General features: G+C 38.8%; 2 protein-coding genes across 3 annotated transcripts in view; both read right to left on the bottom strand.

The window, feature by feature from the left end:
• LOC111872552 (MAPK regulated corepressor interacting protein 2-like) overlaps positions 1-2718 on the bottom strand; it is a 14831-nt gene extending 12113 nt beyond the window's left edge. The window contains exons 1-2 of the mRNA XM_023866585.2: positions 2459-2718; positions 2261-2373 (exon numbers count right to left, since the gene is read on the bottom strand). Coding sequence (XP_023722353.1) covers positions 2261-2373; positions 2459-2463 — 118 coding nt within the window. The 5' untranslated portion in view covers positions 2464-2718. The remainder of the gene's footprint in view (positions 1-2260; positions 2374-2458) is intronic.
• A 5601-nt stretch (positions 2719-8319) lies between these two features.
• Positions 8320-20606, bottom strand: part of LOC111872553 — a 192711-nt gene continuing 180424 nt past the window's right edge. The window contains exons 6-8 of one of the 2 annotated variants that reach the window (XM_023866586.2): positions 19796-20047; positions 17384-17640; positions 8320-10638 (exon numbers count right to left, since the gene is read on the bottom strand). In XM_023866586.2, coding sequence (XP_023722354.1) covers positions 19799-20047 — 249 coding nt within the window. In that variant the 3' untranslated portion in view covers positions 8320-10638; positions 17384-17640; positions 19796-19798. The remainder of the gene's footprint in view (positions 10639-17383; positions 17641-19795; positions 20048-20606) is intronic. The other variant, XM_023866587.2, reaches the window with a different exon arrangement.

Below are 20606 nucleotides of genomic sequence, written 5' to 3'. Positions count from 1 at the left end.
GTGTGCGATAACCAGTGATAACCAGTCATATCTGGAGTGTGTAATTCAGGGAGACTTGTATAGCTCCCGCATTATTAGTACGTGAAGACTCTCGAAGAGAGTGTGAAGAGATTTTGTTCTAGGGTTTGTAAAGTGTGGAAACCCGTAACATTGTGATAATTAATTGTAGCCGTTATTTGTAGATTGTTAAATAAACCAATTAACCATCTCTACGGCGTCTTCAGTAACGTAAACACGTTACACTGGTGTCAGAAGTGGGATCAGTAACGAAACACGTTACAGTATTTTAGGGTTAACAACAATAATGCAACAACATTAAAATATATTAAGATATAGTCCAGTGCAACAGATTTCAAAAAGTGAACAACTGTCTGAAGATGGCCAAGTATGGCTGAAACATGTAGCAAATGATTATGAGTTTAATGTTATTTTAAATTAGGGAAAGACTATGAATTTTTTTAGTTGCATTAAAGACGGAAGTGAATGAGTGAGTGATACATCAATGTAACAGCATGCTCAAATAAAAATCTTCTATACCAAATTCCTTAACAACATAAAACAGATAACAAAAATCAGCTTAAAAGAAACTTAAGGACTTACTAAGGGGTGCCATTATTCAATAGAAGATTATCTCAATGAAGAATTCTGTAATATTGGCTACTGATAAGCAGATGTATAGAATAAGCAATATTTCTAACAGGTTTAAGCCATAATCATTGATTGATTGATTGATCAGTAACTGTCAGATGACAGGTCCACAGTCTCTTCCAAAACAGTTCCTCCACTTAATGTGATCTTCTGTTTTTGGAAAGAGACTGTCCAGGAAAAGTGATAATGTGGTAGTTTTTCCATTTGCTTTCCACATCGCAGTACAACAGCCGTTCAAACCACTCTGGTCACGCCTGTTGCTATACGAACTTGAACCATCTCGAGCATCATTTGTTCTGTGCTTCAAGTCGCTGCTGATGACGCTGCTTCCGGCATCAGTTTTTGGTTTTTGGTGTCTCTCTTCGTCTGATGCCTACCCTTTGACCTGTCCAGCAAGGGAGGCCCTGCCAGTAGCTACGCTACCGCTGGTATAGCTCTCAGGGTCCTTGGCATACTCAAACCCCCTCACCACGATAAGGTGGTGAGGGGGTCCATAATCATTAATGTAGTTTAATAGTAATATACATGGAAAAGACTTATATTAATGTATTTTGATCTCCAAAAAAAAGTAAAAATGGATTCATTCCTACGAGATGAGAGCTTGTCAAATCTAAAACAAGTAGATGGTAACAATGCTTTCAATAGCTCATATATAGCATTGAACAATAAGGTTCCAGCCTCCTATTCAATGGGTCCTGGGAGTAAAGCAGCCAGGGCATGAAGCTGCCCACTCACCACCACCCCGTGCTATGGGAAAGAATGGTGGAACTATACCTCCACTCCATCCCCTATGCCCTAACAGTGAGGGACATATAATGAAATATGAATGCCTGGTGGTGCTAACTTCCTGAAACTTAAATTTCAATTCACATTTTGTACCACTCCATAGTACCTTCTATGAGCCAGTAGAGTGCAGTTGGTAGAGCGACAGGCTACAGGCTGGATGATGGAGGGGCTGGAGTTTGAGTCCTGATAGGGGTCAAGAATTTTCTCTTCTCCATGTCATCGAGAACGGCTCTGGAGCCAGCCCAGCCTACCATCCATGGGTACCGTGGGCTCTTTCCCTGGGAGTAAAGCGGCAGGGGCGTGAAGCTGACCACTCACCTCCAACTAGTGCCAAGGTCAAGGAAATGTGGAACTACACATCCACTCCCCCATATGCTTTCATGGGGTAGTGCTTAATTAGTTGGGCACATGAACAACTTTACCATAGTACCTTCCAGCAAATGAGAAGGCTGAAAGTGGCTGATTTTGGAATATAAGGGTATTTTATGACATAAACTAGTGCTACGTGCATCAATGGACATAGCCCTGTAACCGCATTTTCATGTTCTATGTGTATGATGAGAAAAAAACTCAGTGAAAATAAATTACTTTTGCTTTATAGTTTATGCCTCCAAACTCTAATATTGATTAGTTTCGAACTATTAACAGCATACATATATTTCCAGAACGACCTGCTTAACAATCATCAATAAGGAAAATACCTAAATCGGCATATGGCCTACAAGCTTACTGTCATGCTCTACTTGCATTTTACAAATAAAACAAAAATCAAGGCAACAGTGGCAATACTGTACACACTAAAAATATACCACATGACATAACTTACAGTCACATATATATCTAATCAAATCATCATGTTGCGTGGGTGATGCTTCTTGTTGCACTCTTTGGGAATTTGGTCGTTTTCCATTCAGGGACTGCATTTGAGCCCGTGGCAAGCTGCAAAACACAATACAGTTACACATAACACTAAGACTGCAATCAAGTACATAATTCGCATTAATATTTCTGGTACCTTATTCACCTCATTTTAAAACGATTTCCCTCCTCTTGAGCGATGTGTCAACTTTCGATCGAATCGCTCCTGTCACAAATCCTGAAACATAATTAAATTCTTGGAAGGAATGTGTAATTGAACGGCCATAAACTATTTTTTAAGAAAACATACGAGTAAAATTATTTAAAATATCAAAGACAAATAACAAGTCTCTCGTCAAAGCAAGGCACTTAAACACTTCGTGCCAGATACAATGATTAGCTGCAACCGGAAGAGCACAGTATGGCAGTCAAATACGCGATTACTATTATATAATAGTGCCTAATGAGTATCTAAAAGTAACTAAACGCAATTATATACGATGAAAAATAGTAAATACGATATACCATAATGAGGATAAAAACACGACATATGATTTACTTGACTTTACTAAGTATGTGGTACCATCTATTGACAAAAAATTACAACGGCACATGATATCATCATGGAGATGGGTACATTCGAAATTTTTTTTTCTTCACATTCAGTATACATCATCTGCAGTGCCTGCAATAAATGAATATGTTCAATAAATACGGGCTCGTGAATGGGCTATGCCCAATGGCGTAACTCATATACTCGATGTTTTGTGTTCGCTTTGGTATCATTTTAATTCTTGTATTGGGGTTTCATTCAGTTCTGTCTGGTAGAGTTTGAACGGTGTATCTTTTCAGTCTATGTATAGAGCCGCTATGTTCAATAAATACGGGCTCGTGAATGGGCTATGCCCAATGGCGTAACTCATATACTCGATGTTTTGTGTTCGCTTTGGTATCATTTTAATTCTTGTATTGGGGTTTCATTCAGTTCTGTCTGGTAGAGTTTGAACGGTGTATCTTTTCAGTCTATGTATAGAGCCGCTATGTTCAATAAATACGGGCTCGTGAATGGGCTATGCCCAATGGCGTAACTCATATACTCGATGTTTTGTGTTCGCTTTGGTATCATTTTAATTCTTGTATTGGGGTTTCATTCAGTTCTGTCTGGTAGAGTTTGAACGGTGTATCTTTTCAGTCTATGTATAGAGCCGCTATGTTCAATAAATACGGGCTCGTGAATGGGCTATGCCCAATGGCGTAACTCATATACTCGATGTTTTGTGTTCGCTTTGGTATCATTGTAATTCTTGTATTGGGGTTTCATTCAGTTCTGTCTGGTAGAGTTTGAACGGTGTATCTTTTCAATCTATGTATAGAGCCGCTATTGTCTAGGAGGTTCACTGCTAGTGCATTAGTGTGGTTTTCTAATTTTATTAAGTTGAGCACTGTGTTCATTTGTAGATGTTCCCAGATCCAATTGTTTATGACACAAGGTGCATTCAGAATGGATCGGAGAGTCTTGGATTGAAAGCGCTGGAGGATTTCGATGTTGGAAATGGAGGCTGCCCCCCCCCCCCTAACCGCATCTGATGAATTCCAAAGGTCCATATGGGTTTGAGTATTGCTTTGTACCAGAGGAACCAATGATATTGACCAAATTTTTGTCTTGGCTTGGTATGGTAGTCAGCAGGGGTATGCAGCCATGTTAGTGGAAAGATAAACATGCAGTCCCGACATCTAATGGTAAGGCTTTCGAACTACTTGAACCAAGTATAGACAAATAATTTCAATTATTCCCGAAAGACATCACAGGTTTGCTTATCTGATTCAATAAGACTGCTCGATATTCAAAAAGTTGGCTGTGAATTATTAGCTGCCACGGTGGGTTTGAATACAACCTGCTCCAGTATCACTTTTGGCAGCACAAATCCCATATTAAATGAATTGATTCTGGACTGCATCATGAAGAGCCAGTGGCTAAATACCTGAGATATGGCATGGCTGACACCCAAGGGATTCTGTGGCCATAATTTCATGTGAAACCCAAATCAGAACTTACAGCCTAGAATTATGATTACAGTATTCTGGGATGTGACACAACATACTTTGACAGATATGTACCAAAGAGTTGGACAAAGCTGCAGAAATTTGGTACGTTTTAGTGTGTATACATTTTTTGGGGGGCCCGTTTGTAATAAACTGTCAAAAAGTACAACGAATCAGTGTCACCAACCTCCAGGCATATGAATATCATAAAGCAGGGTTCACTTCTTTCCTCCCTCCACCACGGATCACTGGACGTACCTGTAACTAACTACCTGGAGCTCAGACCTTCTTGCACAGCTGCCACTTGCTCAGCCACTCACAGACTTCCCAGCATTTCATGTAATCTGCACCCAATCAATCCAGCGTATACAACTACTTGCCTGTAGTCACACATTATTAAGTCATGGGTGAACCAGGGTACGGCTAGATACACCATCTACATCAGTTCAGGGCTTGCATATACATGTACAGCTGTAATATTTTTTTCTTACTGCACAACCACTTCATGCCTGTCATCACAGATGACCAAGTCGTGGTTGAGGGCCGTGCCATAGCTCAAGCGGTTAGTTGCTGGCTTCCCACTGCGGTGGCCCGGGTTCGATCCCAGGTCTGGTCAAGTGGGATGTGCGGTAGACAAAGTGGTGCTGGGGCGGGTTTTCTCCGAGTACTTCAGTTTCCCCTGCCAATCTTCATTCCACCAAATTCTCCATCATCATAATCACCCGGGGCAGGCTACAATAGGCCAATCAGTGGCTGCCGTGCCAAGTGGACCCAGTTGGACTCCAGCCCTCACTAAGCGAATTAAAAAAATAAGTCGTGGCTGAATCATAAAGGAACTAGAAAGGGTCTCTCTTTTTAAGTCAGTTTGAGGCTTGTATATACAGTCACGATTTAGGGGCATGACTATATACAGGATATGAATTTGTGAATGGATTTATTGAACACTCACGCCACTCAAACCTGCAAGTAATTACAGCACTGTCGCTAATCTCCACACTTTAAAAATCAGCAGAGCACCCTCTAAGACTTTTCCAGGCTGCTTTGTCTTCATCAGCCACTCCTTGGCAACGGCATCTAACAGCTTCATGCGCTCAACACCTTTCTTCATAGCCGTGCAGATCTCAAATTTCAACTAAAAACTAACAACTAACTCTTTTCTTCACATGGTGACTTTCAACTGGATCACCGAAATTGTCTTTCTTATAACCACTTTGTACAGGCCAAGTAGAAAACACCGTTTCCAGCAGTAACTCATATGCTGTGTTCATAATCGTTGCCGTGGGAACATGTTTAAGATCTGTTGCCTAGAAACAGGTTGCATAACACCGTTTATCCACCTACTGCATAGCAACAGCTTACATGCTACAGTATGACCAGTTGTATTTATTTTACTGCTGTGTAGCAGGCCTCATTCCTCTGCTTTTCTGTAAAAATTGTCCAAAAAGTTGGCTGATATATCCAATGTGTTGCTGCCGAGGATAGCAAAAAATGGAACTACAATAAAATTTTGCTGCTGGTACTGCAAACAATGGATCGGCCATAATAATATAATGATCCTAAATGTACCACAAATGTCCTTGGATCATGTTGCCTCTGTGTCAATTAGAACACCCCGTTATACCTTGAGTCATTTATCAAAAAAACAGCAGTAAATTGAAATTAAAACATAAATAAGTATAAAAAATTCATGCAATATGTTGGGCCATTTACCACAATAACCAGAATGTAAGGTACATTAATGTAACAATCGAATAACTACGGCCAATTTGACTCTGATGCTTTGTACTGTGAACTGTATACCTGACTCAGCACTAGATGGGAGTGGTCAGCTTCTCACCGCTGCAGCTTTATCCTCTGGTGTCCACTGTATAGGAGTATGGGTGGGCTCCAGAGGAAGTCTGCACATTTCAAAGAGAAGAATGTCTTGCCCCTGCTGGGAATCAGAACCCAATCCTTTTGTAATACAGCTTGTAACCTAGATGACTGAGCTAATGAACTTCACTTATTCTCTCTCTCTCTGAATGACACAACAGCAACTTTGAACGCTATATGGAATGAGATGCTGAGAGCATCCTTAAAGAAACTACAATTATAGGACACTAATTTGAAGTTAAAAGTTTTGGTTTGATTTAATGTCATGGTTCACCTTTAAAGTTCTAATTGTCAAAAGTAAACCAGAATAACAGCTTCATAAAAGTAATAACTTAATTTTACATGGCAGTACATTCAAAAGTTAAGACTGCCACTGAACTGATCGAGCGTGAACTTATATGATCTAATGGGGCCCATACACATGCTTTTCTTGTACACTGTGCAATAAGGTTGATAAAAAGGCAGTTCTTTTCTTCTGGGGGGGGGCACGGAGTCACTCTGATATGACACCAACTTAATTATCTTAGAAGGATATTGCAGCAGGTGACTCCAACTAACGAAATTTTCTTCTTGAAGCCAGAACTAAATATACCATGCACCTTCACTCGCTCATGAAGCTGAGCCCTTCTTGAGGAGCCAGCAATTCTACACCTACTCAAGAATTTCCCAGCATTTTATGGAACCCAAAGGTTCATTACCATGTTCACCAGAGCCCTCCAATCCAATCCATACTATCCCATCCTATCTCTTGAAGATCCATTTTAATATTGTCCACCCACCTACGGCTTGGTCTTCCAGTGGTCTCTTTCATTCTGGCTTTCCCACCAATATTGTACATGCATTCCTCTTCTCCCCATTCGTGCTACATGCCCTGCCCAGCTCATTCTCATTGACTTAATCATTCTAATTATACTTTGAGAAGAGTACAAGTTATGAAGCTCCTCATTATGCAGTTTTCTCTAACCTCCTGTCACTTCATCTCTCTCTGGTCCGAATATTCTCCTCAGCACCCTATTCTCAAAGAGTACAATATGATACCCTTAATCTATGTTCCTACCTTAATGTCAGAGACCAAGTTTCACGCCTATACAGAACCAAACCAATGATGAAACTTTTTCTTATAAAAATCAGTACCCAGGAAAACCTACAGAGCAGAATTCAGAGGACCCACATTTTTAAATCTGTTACATAAGGATTTTCTTTGTATTGAGGTGAAACCATGTATCTTATGGGGACCAGGATTTCATATTAAGGACTTTTGTTTTATGGAGGTTTTGTTAAGCTGACTTCCAAATGTGCAACCTACAATTTGTTTTACTTAAATGGCATCTTTTGTAAAAATGAGCTGCCATCTTGAAGCTAATATATAAATGTCCCAAGGTGAGTACAATCAAGAAAATGGCCAATGCAGTAAAGGTATTGCCAATAAAGATACAATAATTCTGATTGAATATTACACTGTGATATTTGCAACAATGCCTCACAGAAGTCTGTGGGCTGACATATAAAAATGTTGGCTTAAGTGGCAATGCTTCTGACTTGTACTCAGGTTGTGTCCCAGGGTAGTGTAGTTGGTTTAAGCACTATGCTACAAGCTGGAAGGTTGCGGGTTCGATTCCTGATGTGGTCATTGGATTTTTCAATTTTACCTAATCCTTCCAGCTGCACTATGGCCCTGGGATTGACTAAGCCTCTAACAGAAATGAGTACCAGGAATCTTCCGGGGGGGGGTAAAGGGCAGCCGGGGTGTAAGGCTGACAACTTTACTGACATCTGTGAGCTGACGGTCTAGAAGTTGTGGGAGCCTCAATGTCTCACAACCCTATGGGCCTCCCTGTTACAGGGATAAATTTACCTTAGTCAAGTTGTACAAGACTCCAATGTTGCCCAGGCCAATACATACCCTTATACAGAGCTTCCATGCTTTCCTTTAGTCCCACTTCAAACTAGGCCACGACTATTTCCTTGAAAATCCTTTCAAGTTCGTTACTCATTTATCACCCTATTATATGATGATACACACTAATGACTGAGAGAAATAGTGTTAGAATAAAGTTTATGGGTCACAGGTATGGAAGTGTGAGAAGTTATGTTATTTCTGCAAGTTATGTATACAAATCATGAAGATACGTTTTACTGGGCACATTCAAACTTTTTCTATGTACATACATTACGCACTTAATCTACAATCACTTACACACAAATTAAGTTGAGTTTATAATTAATTTTGTTAACCATCAGTCAAAATATGATACAAATTTAACACCGACCTAAAACTGTATACTTGTGGACACTTGTTGGTATAATAAACATCACTTGATCATTATTTCGTATCAAATCCAATAGTATTACCATACATAATACTGAAGAATTCTTGCAAAGAGCAAAAGAAACATTTCTTCTTCCTCTTCCAGTCTAACTTATAACAATAATCTATCAGTTGAAAAGTACCATCTTATGCGCTGTGATGGTATGTAGTCTTCCTGTGGCTTCTCCAAACGTTGGTAAACTACACCACACAACATCACATCCCAAAAGATGGTACTCTTCATAATCACTGCTATGGGAACCTCAAATCTAACAGTTTTCCAATTACACTGATCAGCATTTAACATGCAAACTTTAACTGAAGTGAACACAAGAAATTATCTCAAATACAGCAAACATACAATGACACATCATTTGCATTGTTTTATCGTTGCAGTAATGAAACTCAATTCAGAACATTTATACGATATTTTACAATATCTGAATCACATAACTTCACTGTTAGAGCTCTTCTTATTAAATACTGTAATCAACTGAACATAAATACTACTCCAAGTCTTCCTTCAGTAACGGAAACCTGATACGGAATACCATACAGTAATAAGTGTACAGTCTACACTGCTATATATGAATATTAATAGAACACTTTTTATATTGTCATTATATATTTCAGAGATAAAAAGACTCAATATGACTTAGTCTTATACGTTTCAGATACAGTCACTGCACACCACACTATTCTGCCATGAAGGCACTGAAATGTACATGTGTTATTTTGCGCCTGCCTGAAGTACAATATATGAAACAACTTCAAGCAATAGTTTGTCAAATTGTCACAGAAGGATTACATAAGAAATATATGTAACATTTAATAATGCAATCATTCCATGGAAAATCAACACATCTAAAAGTAAAATTTATACTTCACCATCTCAGATTATGATGAAGTTTCGAAATGTATCACACATATTAGTCCCATATCCTTTTTCTTTTAATTTTGACATATGCTTGTGTAATATGTGAATTGTAATTACATATCTTTAACACCTATAATGAGATGAACCCAATTATGTTACCAATGTAAATTTATCAATAAGGTTTACCTGTAAAGAGAGTGATACCACATGTATAGGTAAACTCTCTAAAACCTAAAGTAACAATGTACTTTAATTATATTGTATTCACTTTCAGTAAGATTTGTAAGACAGCTGTTTTTCTCAATGAGGAAACAAGAGACCGATAACCTTAGATCCTCTAAGGTTAAGACGCTTAAATGTCCCAAACATAACATGTGCTGCTTATGACTGTCGCTCCACGTGCCTGTACTTTGGTCCTGATCTGGGGTGTATAACCGAAATCTCACTAATACGAGCATCTGCCTCGTGTCATCCAGATTGCGTCAGATTCCACTGTCATGTGCCCAGGCTTTTGGCCGAGCCAACGCCCAGATTATTACTATAAGTACAGAACCTTACGATGGGACGACATCAGACTTACTGATCACGTTGCTGAACGAATCTCTGTTCGCCGACGTTAGGAGTTGTTATCTGGGCCGTGGACCCTCACATCTGTATCTTCTGTACCTACTGTGTCTTTGAGGAGTCTAGTAAACTTTGTCGTCTCTTCAGCATCCAGAAAGACTTAGATCTTTTTGCTGACCTACGCCATACCTCATCCTTTATTTTCGACAACTAGAGCTTCAACAGGTGACATCTCTTCTGCTGGCGGAATTCATCACCTGGTGCTAGCACTACTAAAGAAAAGAATTACATTACATGGTGGCAGCGTTGGTGGGATAGGTGCTACAGGTCGTTGCTGATTGAATTCTAACAACACCGAGAATCGACAAAGAGGTTGTAAACCGGAAGGGCCGGAGAGACTTGAAGACGCCGAGGCGGATTCGAGCCCATTTCGAGGAATCAACGCTCCGGAGGAAGCCCAGGGCCCGGGATACTCGGAAGGAACAACCGCAGATTCCAGTGATCAGAAGCTTCCATTAGCGGCCTTTGCTGAATCTCGAGGGACAGCCTAGGTGACGAGCCGGAAAGCAGCAGTCAACGCGAGAGGAGCTTGGAGTCAACCCGAGGGAACAGCTTCAATTCTCCAAACTTTGACCTTCTGATCACCCTTCGTTCTTCTATTTCCAAAGGTTAGTCCACACCACTATGGCAGACGAGGAAATTGAGTTTATATCTGTGGTTCAGGCAGTCAAGCTGATTTCTAGGACATTTGATGGGAACCCTAAACATTTACGCGAATTTTGTGAAGGAGTTGAGGCAGCCAGACAGGTCGTACACCCATTACATCAACCACTTTTATTAAAGTTCATAGAATCCAAAATTACTGGAGAGGCTAAAGACAGACTGTTAGCTAGGACCGAGAGGAATACGTGGGAGCAGATCAAAGCTATACTTGAGGAAAATTACGCAGTAAGGAGAACCCTTGAGTACTATGCAAGTTTGTTATTTACCACAAGACAAGGAGTAAATGAAACTGTAGCTCAGTGGGGCTCGAGGATAGACAATATGGGAGTAGACCTGATGAGGGAAGCTAAAACTAGAATCGAAAAAATAAATCCCCGTGCTGTCGATGGAGGGACAATTCTAGTATCAGAGTTTATGAAAGGATCCTTCATAGCAGGACTGAAAGATGACAGGATCAAATATATTGTTAAAGCAAAAGGGGAGGAAAATTCATTGGCCCAACTCGTAGAGACAGCATTGCAGGAGGAAAGTGAAGTAAAATCACAGAAATTCAAGGGGAACCAAAACAGTTTGAACTGGCCGAACGCAGGGAGTTATGGAGGAGTAAGCAGAGATTACAGACCCCAAGTAAAGAGGGAGGTTCATGCAGTAACCTCGATGAAATGTTATAGGTGTCAGCGTGCAGGGCACTTGGCAGTTAATTGTAGGAGTAAGCCTACATGTGGTACATGTCACAGGATAGGGCATGTTAGTAAGGATTGTAGAGCAAGGGGCTCTCAGGGAAATGGGCAGTAGGGTGTTCTGCGCAACCGAGAATCACCTGCCCGATAGGTTGCGGTGTAAATAATAAAGATGTTGTGTTAAGCCAGAAGGACGCTTCTGAGTTTTTAAGGTCTGACGAGGCCGTAGGGGATTCAAAAGGGATCATCGGGGATGGTCATGAGGATTCACCTGGAATCATCAGGGATGATCAATTGGGGATTGCAGGAGTCAATTCCACGAAAATTATGAGAGATGATTTATTAGGCCACTATGAAGTATACGTAGTGAGCAGAGAATTAAAAGGGGAGTTAGGGGTCGCTCTCTTAGATACAGGATCGCAAGTATCCTTAGTAAAAGAATCATCGTTGATAAAATTTAGTAAGGAGAAGGATAAGAACCTTCGAATATGCGGTGTAACAGGAAAACAAATGGAGATAAAAGGGAAAGTAAAATTAAGAATTGAAAACACATTAGAACCTTTATATCAAATATGCTATGTTGTTGACAGTCTGCCGAGGAATTTAGACATTATCCTTGGACAAGATTGGTTGGATAATGCAGGGTATGGTTTTCAGAAGAAAACACCAGTCATAATACCTCCATATAGTGAGCAGGTTATAAAATGTAAGACACTTGAAAAGGGAGTTCGCTTTATCGAACACCAGATCCTTCAACCAGGGTTAATTTGTGCAGCTAGTTTAGTTAATTGTGAAACTTTTGAATTTCCATGTTTAGTGATGAATTTAACTGATAAGCCAATATGTATGACGGCAGATCCCAAACTAGAGAAACCACCTACTATGTTGCACAGGCAAAATTTCAAAAACCAAACGAATAGAATAAAGAGGTTGCAATTACTGAAGGAAAATTTAAGACTAGACCACATCACAGAAGGGGCAAGTGACATTAGGAAGATCTGCGAAGAATACGTAGATATATTCAAACTACCTGGGGACTCGCTGACTGCTACATCAGCGGCAGAACACACGATTCCGACACCGACCATTCCAAAAGGTAAGGCTATTACATTGAGAAATTACAGGTTACCGGAGGCACAGCAACAAGAGATAAAAAGACAAGTGACACAGATGTTAGAGGAAGATATAGTGACACCCAGTAACAGTGGATGGAATTTCCCATTACTAGTGGTACCTAAAAAATTGGATGCGTCAGGAAAACGAAAGTGGAGAATTTGCGTAGACTTTAGAAAATTAAACGAAGTCACGGTTGGTGATAGCTACCCACTACCTAATATTCAGGACATATTAGACAAACTAGGAAGAGCCAGGTATTTTACGGCATTAGATTGCGCCAGCGGTTACCTACAAGTACCAATCGCTGAAGAAGATAGGTGTAAAACTGCTTTTAGTACAGCAGATGGGCACTTTGAGTATAAGAGAATGCCGTTTGGTTTAAAGTCAGCTCCTAGTACATTCCAACGTATGATGAATAACGTATTATCTGAATTGATTGGAAACAGATGTTTAGTATACATGGATGATATTTTGATTATAGGGGAAACCTTAGAAGAACACAATTCCAAACTACGGGCTGTTTTTGAAAAACTTCACGAATCTAACTTAAAGATCGAACCAGATAAGTGTGAATTTTTGAAGGAAGAATTGAGTTATCTAGGTCATATAGTTACAGCCGAAGGTGTTAAACCAGATGATAAAAAGATTGAGGCAGTAGTGAAATTTCCAATACCACAATCACAAAAAGATGTAAAATCATTTTTAGGTCTTGCAGGCTATTATCGTAAATTTATAGCTGATTTCAGCGCAATTGCCAGACCTTTAACAAACTTATTAAAGAAAGAAAATGAGTGGAACTGGACAGAAAAAGAACAAACAAGTTTCGATCTATTGAAAATTAAGCTAACCAATACTCCTTTATTACAATACCCCGATTTTAGTAAGCCTTTCATTTTAACGACAGATGCTAGTGGATATGCAATAGGCGCTATCCTTAGTCAAGGCAAGTTAGGACAAGACAAACCAATAGCGTACGCTAGCAGAACATTAAACAAAGCAGAGTTAAATTATGCAACAGTGGAAAAAGAACTTTTAGCTATAGTATGGGCATGCAAACATTTTAGACCGTATTTGTTAGGACGCAAATTCCAGATAGTGACAGACCATAAGGGTTTGACATGGATATTTAACGTAAAAGACCCGAGTTCACGACTGATGAGGTGGAAATTATTGTTGGAAGAATACGATTATGAGATTCAATACAGAGCAGGGCATAGGAACTGCAATGCAGATAGCTTAAGTCGCTATCCAATTCAGTGTTTCAATGTGAATGTAGAAGAAATAACTAATGAAAGAAAGCAGAAAATTATTGCAGAAATGCACAACTGTCCCGTAGGAGGTCACCAAGGTATCCAAAGAACAATAGAACGTATAAAATTATACATTTCATGGCCTGGGTTAGAACAAGACGTGATAAAGTACATACGAGAATGCAAGACGTGTCAGTTAAATAAAGAAACACGTCCCAACATCAAATTACCTTTGACAGTTACAGACACAAGGAACATCCCATGGGAAAAGGTATACTTAGATGTGGTAGGACCTTTACCTACAACGGAAACTGGCATGAAATACATTCTGACATGTCAAGACAATCTTAGCAAATATTTTATAGTTATACCTATGCAGAATCAAACAGCAGATGAAGTCACTGATGTTTTTGTTAAGAATATTATATTAAGTTATGGAATCCCCACAGAAATTGTGACAGATCAGGGATCTAATTTTATGAGTGACGTTTTTAAGCGAATTTGTAAGTTATTCCAAATTGAGAAAGTATGCACAACAGCATACCACCCAGAGAGCAACGGAGCCTTAGAAAGGACACACAAGACTCTTACCAATTATTTACGTTGCTTCTGTGATAAGAAACTAAATGACTGGGACGAATGGTTACCTTTTGCTTGTTTCACGTACAACACGACACCTCATTCAATTACGAAGTACACTCCTTACGAAGTACTGTTTGGGAGAGTTGCAAACATCCCAGGAAAACTACAACGACAACCTCAACCTATTTACAATTTTGATGATATAGTGTTAGAGATTAAACAAAAAATGCAGACTTGTCAGCAATTAGCAAAAGAGAGATTAATAAAATTTAAAGAGTCACAAGGACAGAAAGTGAAGTCCAATAGTTATGAATTTAAAGAAAATGATTTAGCCTTGTTGAGAATAGAGAATAGACAAAAGTTGGACCCGTTGTGGAAGGGGCCATATGAGATAAAGAAAATTCAAGGTTCTAATGCCGTTATTCAAGAACTAGGTAAAAGGAGGCATCAGGAAGTTCATATTAACAGATTGAAACCTTACTTTTTTCATTCAATTTCAGAGAATGCAGACACTTAGGTGGGCGCTAATAATCACACTAATTATATGGTGGAAACTACTACAAGCTCAAAACATCGAGGAAGTGCAGTCAGAGACAGGAATATATTTTGATGAAGTAGGGACTTTACTATTTTATCCCATGAAATGGAAAGTGGTTACTTATATAAATTTGGAACCAACTCGCGAATTATGGAAGCAGACAAAAATTCATCAAAGGAAAGTTATGGACTTTTGCCAGAAAGTTAAAGACAAAAATTGGTATCATTATACTGATTGCGCAGCTTTCGGGCAATATATGAGGTCAAAAGGTAGATACATAGACAACTTAAAAGATTTGGTAGCAGAATATTGGGTAGACAACACTCAGAAATCAAAGAGATCAAAACGAGGCGCTTTAAATTTTGTGGGCGAAGTTTCGAAAATTCTATTTGGAACACTAACGCAATCAGATGCGAAGAACTACAATAAGCACATAAATGAACTAGAGAAAGAACAAAAAGAATTTTTGCACTTGTCTAATGAACAAATGACGATTATAAAAACCACCATCACCTCAGTAAATTCAACATTGCAAAAAGTAAATCAGAATGAAAAGGTTTTGAAGGAAGGCTTAGACAAATTACTTAACTTCAGTACACATAAGATAAATGAGTTAGAAGAAGAAATTGAAAACGTAAACTTGATCAATGAGCAATTTCGTTTGATACAGAGGGGTGTTGACGAGAGTCAACACTCATTTGAGATACTGATTGACGCCTTTGTCCACGCAGGGCAAGGTTCCATGCAACCACAGTTAATAACCGCAGAAAAGATAAAAAACTTGTTGGGAAGCCAGAAACTGCCTAGCGGATTGGATTACCCTAACTTTCCTTTCCCTGAATTACAGAAGATAATAACCCCTAAAACCTATTCATACAAGCAATATTTGGTTTATGTATTGGAAATTCCTTTGTTTTCACCCACCATATATCAATTGTATAAGTTACTACCTTTTCCTGTCATGGTGAAACGACAAGAATCTACCTATAGTTACATAAATTTCAATAAAGAGTATATGTTCAGTGATGCCTTAAGGCAACATTTTGGGAAAATGACAACTAATGAGTTGTCAGGTTGTTTTCAACCAAACGAGATCACTTATGTATGTAGGGAAGAGATTCCTATTTACACGTACATCCCAGAGGTGGACTGCGAAGCAACACTGCTACATCCATCAACGACGAGGATCCCAGACAGTTGTGAGTACAGATTTTTCAAACTCAGTAAAACTCTCTGGATACCTCTACATTTAAGCAACCAATGGCTGTTCGTGAATCCAGATGTAGAAACCTTTACCATCCTATGTCCTCATGAAACAACAACGGTAAAAATACAAAACAAGGGTAAATTAACCTTGAAACCCGAGTGTAAAGGATACTCATCCTATGTAACCCTATGTGCAATGTCATCAATGGTAACAAACTCAACAAGTGATTATGTACCATATGTTCCTGTAAATTTTGATTGTTGCTTCGAAGATTTAAAAGATGTAAACTTTGAAGACTTACCTTTGCATACTCCATTAGTAAATATCATGTCTTCAATAGACGACCTGAGAGTCGCAAGTAAACAAACAGAGGAGGTACAACAAATGATAAAAGACCAAGAAATTAAGCAGAACCAAAGGTTTTACACAGTTGCAACATCCTGGGGGGCAACAATGACAATAATTGGCATAATTGTTATGTGCATTTGCTGCAGCTGCTGTTGTTGTAAATGCTGCAGAAATGGTTTCTTTTGGATTTGGGAAAAGTGGACCCCAAGGGATTGTTGGCAACAAGCCCAAGATAAATGCTGTGTGAGCATTTACAATTACAACGGTTCTAAAGTAGAGTACTCAAAAACGAATACCTCTCCCGCCATATCCTTGAAATCATTACCCGAGATAGGCGACGTCGTAACAGAACAACCTAGGAAAGTCCATGCTGAAAGTTCAGATATGGAAGAATCAGAACCTATATCAACTAGAACAAGGAGCAGAAGAATGTTCCGTTAAAGAGTAAAAAGGAAAAGTTTTCACCAAATAGGCAAAAACTTTTTAGAGGAAGGGAGGTGTAATATGTGAATTGTAATTACATATCTTTAACACCTATAATGAGGTGAAACCAATTATGTCACTAATATAAATTTATCAATAAGGTCAACCTGTAAAGAGAGGATACCACATGTATAGGTAAACTCTCTAAGACCTAAAGTAATGATATATTTAATTATATTGTATCCGCTTTCAGTAAGAGTTTGTAAGACAGCTGTTTTTCTCAATGAAGAAACAAGAGATCGATAACCTTAGATCCTCTAAGGTTAAGGCGCTTAAATGTCCCAAACATAGCACGTGCTGCTTATGACTGTCGCTCCACGTGCCTGTACTTTGGTCCTGATCTGGGGCGTATTAACGAAATCTCTCTAATACGAGCATCTGCCTCGTGTAATCCAGATTGCGTCAGAATCCACTGTCATGTGCCCGGGCCTTTGACCGAGCCAACGCCCAGATTATTACTATAAGTACAGAACCTTCCGATGGGACGACATCAGACTTACTGATCACGTTGCTGAACGAATCTCTGTTCGCCGACGTTAGGAGTTGTTATCTGGGTCGTGGACCCTCACATCTGTATCTTCTGTATCTACTGTGTCTTTGAGGAGTCTAGTAAAACTTTGTCGTCTCTTCAGCATCCAGAAAGACTTAGATCTTTTTGCTGACCTACGCCATACCTCATCCTTTATTTTCGACAACTAGAGCTTCAACAGGTGACATCTCTTCTGCTGGCGGAATTCATCACCTGGTGCTAGCACTACTAAAGAAAAGAATTACATTACACTTGTTTAAATATGGAGCGTTAACAAATCGGTATATAACAGTGTAAAAAAGGCATGTCTACGAAACTTTTCCTGAATAAAGTCTTTGACAATGCATCAAAACATTCATGAGCTCATTGCAAAGCTTCACTTATACACAGGTAAAATGTTATACGTAACGCCTGGGATTTGTTTGAAACTCATCACAGGTGTCAGCCACATATCATGAAGTGTGCAAAAAAATAATTCTGAGCCCATTGAAACTGTATGAATTTTATAAATAAGTCACACATTCTTTCAGGTTTAACATTACACACTGTTGCACATAAACATAACTAAGCTCTAGACGCTTCATATAAAAACTAATGGTACATTAATTAAGGTTCAGAGTAGAGTAGATATTTAAATTTCACATATTTATGGAATTTAAAGTTCATCAAAGCACCACCTCATGAAATTTGTCATCAATGGAATACTGACAGCTATACTACAGCTTCAAACAAGTAAAAAGTAAATTTGACTCTGTGTTTAACTAATTAAGTACTATGCCATGAAGGTGTATGTGGGAGTGAATGTATACATCCACGCTTTCTTGACCTTGGCTCTAGCTGGAGGTGAGTGGTTAGCTTCATGCCCCTGCCACTTTACCACCTGAGAAAGAGGCGCTCTTTCCCATTGGGTAGGAGGCTGGGTGGGTCCCAGAGCCAGTCTGGACGACATGGGAGGTGTGAAAATTCTTGCCCCACTGTGACTTGAACTCTGGCCCATTGGTCATCCAGCCTGTAGCCAGTCATTATACTGACTAAGCTATACTGGCTCTCACATCAAACAAGTAGCATGCTGCTATGATATGCAGCATGTCTGTGTACATTAAGTGGCAAGGGTGATACCATATTAACAGGTTACAAAGATTTACTGTGCCAGCATCTTGAAGATGTCTCAATGTTTCACATTTAAACTTTTAAACAAAACATTCAACATTGCTTTTAAAGGTTCATTTCAGTGAACACTGAGCACACTGTGTTAATGAAGTAGTGAAATAAGAAAGCGTTTTCATAACTTAACTTGCAAATAACATGTGTTCCTTTAGCCAAGTTTTCCTGTTTCCTACTTCAAGGCCAGAAGTACAATATTATCAAACTGAACACTCCACCCCATCTTGAGCCGATTTTGAGACATTACTCCAAAAAGGAAAGAACTATTGCAGCTAAGACCTGGTTACTGACATAGATTTTCATGAACTGAGACTAAGATTAACATGTTGTGATCTACTTCAAAATAATTTACTGCAGTCATGAACTGAAGACTTACCGAAAAAACTGTTGAAACATATGCTAACGACTACCTAACAAAAGGCTTCATCATCTCATTCTTTGACCGAAATTATCTGCATTATATAGAGAAAATTTGCCACTCTGGTTAAATGAACAAAAAGAACCAAAAGTGAAGATGTTAATATCTGTAGAAGTGAAGAATAAAAATTAACAGCTTGAGAAAGTAGCAATTTATACAGTGCCAGACATCAATGCTTCATTAATCACAATGGGTGAGTCACTAATTAAGAAACCAGAATTAAAAGAGAAGAGGTATGCAAAAACTAAATTACAGAAAACTGACAGGACACTTCAGTAGAAAATGAAAACGGTGTACCTGCTAGAACCTTCTGACAGTGGCCAATGCTGGTTGAAACATGTAAAGGTGTACTTGTATATTTTTATACTGAAGTGGTTACACTTCATGGAATTGATATTCACTTGAATGTCAAGCAATGTGATGGCTCAAGGTGTCTTTTTCTAAGAATTGGCAATAGTATCAAACAGCTGGTAGCATATGCAAGTTTATGGAAACTGCAGGATAACAAAATACTGACTTGCTCAGTATTTCATTATGGGTGAATGAAAATTTCAGATCTATCGATTTAAGTACATTCAATGCAGATGCATTGATGAAGAAGACACCAGAGTCAGTCTACAGGCATGCTTTTGTGTGTAGCGCATACTTGATAGAAAAGAAAAATGTAGACAAACACAACTGGTTATGGGATTAATATGTATGGTAAATTTCACGACAATTCTCATCTTCAAGGCTCAGTGAGTGTGTTGGTTCTTCAAGAAGTGATTCAATATTAAAACTATAATGTTAACAGTAAATTACACTTCAAGATGCTGATTCTTCCTGCATTTCATCCTCTGAATCCAGTTTGCTACTTCCACTGCAGACTCGACACTTGCAGCAAACAATACATGGTGCGGCTAGGAGGAGGAGAGGAGATGCCACTAGCAACAGGATCCCAAACCCAGCGAAGATTCCAATCACTTGTGTTCGATGCCAGATAACTGAAGCTCGAGAATGACCAAGTTTGTTCTTACATGGACCTTTGTCATAATGTCTAAGTAGGAAGTCATCCTGAAATACAAGCAAAAAGAAAAATAAAGATTAGCTATATCACACACACACACAAACTTGCATGCACATACATGGAGTAGAATTAGTGTCTGTACTTTTGGTGACATCTAGTTTTGAGATCTTTGTTTCCTTGTTTTACTATGCCCACAACTACTACTACTAATTACGTATTATCAAAACTGTAACATAACCATTTCATTCTAGTAGAACAGTGCCTTTATATTAATAAACGCAACCATTTATAAACCAGACTACCCCCAAAAATATGTACTGTAATTAATAGGGCCCGGATTTTTATGACCTAAAAACTATAAATATATGCATGCACTTATGACCCAAAATTATGTCAAATATGACCTAAACAGTGTAAAATATGACCTTAAATATTAAATGGGACATAAAATTTCACAATTTTAATTAAAAATAAGAATAAAATTAAGAATAAAGATGATGAATATATGATAGTAGGTCCTACTTACCAAATTAGCCCTATTATGTCTCTGAAGGAAAGAAAACTGATGGAATTTCGACATTTCATACTGGATTAAACCATTCATTG

The sequence above is a fragment of the Cryptotermes secundus genome, unplaced genomic scaffold, assembly GCF_002891405.2.
Source record: "Cryptotermes secundus unplaced genomic scaffold, Csec_1.0 scaffold871, whole genome shotgun sequence".
Taxonomy (NCBI): domain Eukaryota; kingdom Metazoa; phylum Arthropoda; class Insecta; order Blattodea; family Kalotermitidae; genus Cryptotermes; species Cryptotermes secundus.
The sequence above is the reverse complement of the archived record's forward strand: the minus strand, read 5'-3'. Positions and strand labels throughout refer to the sequence as shown.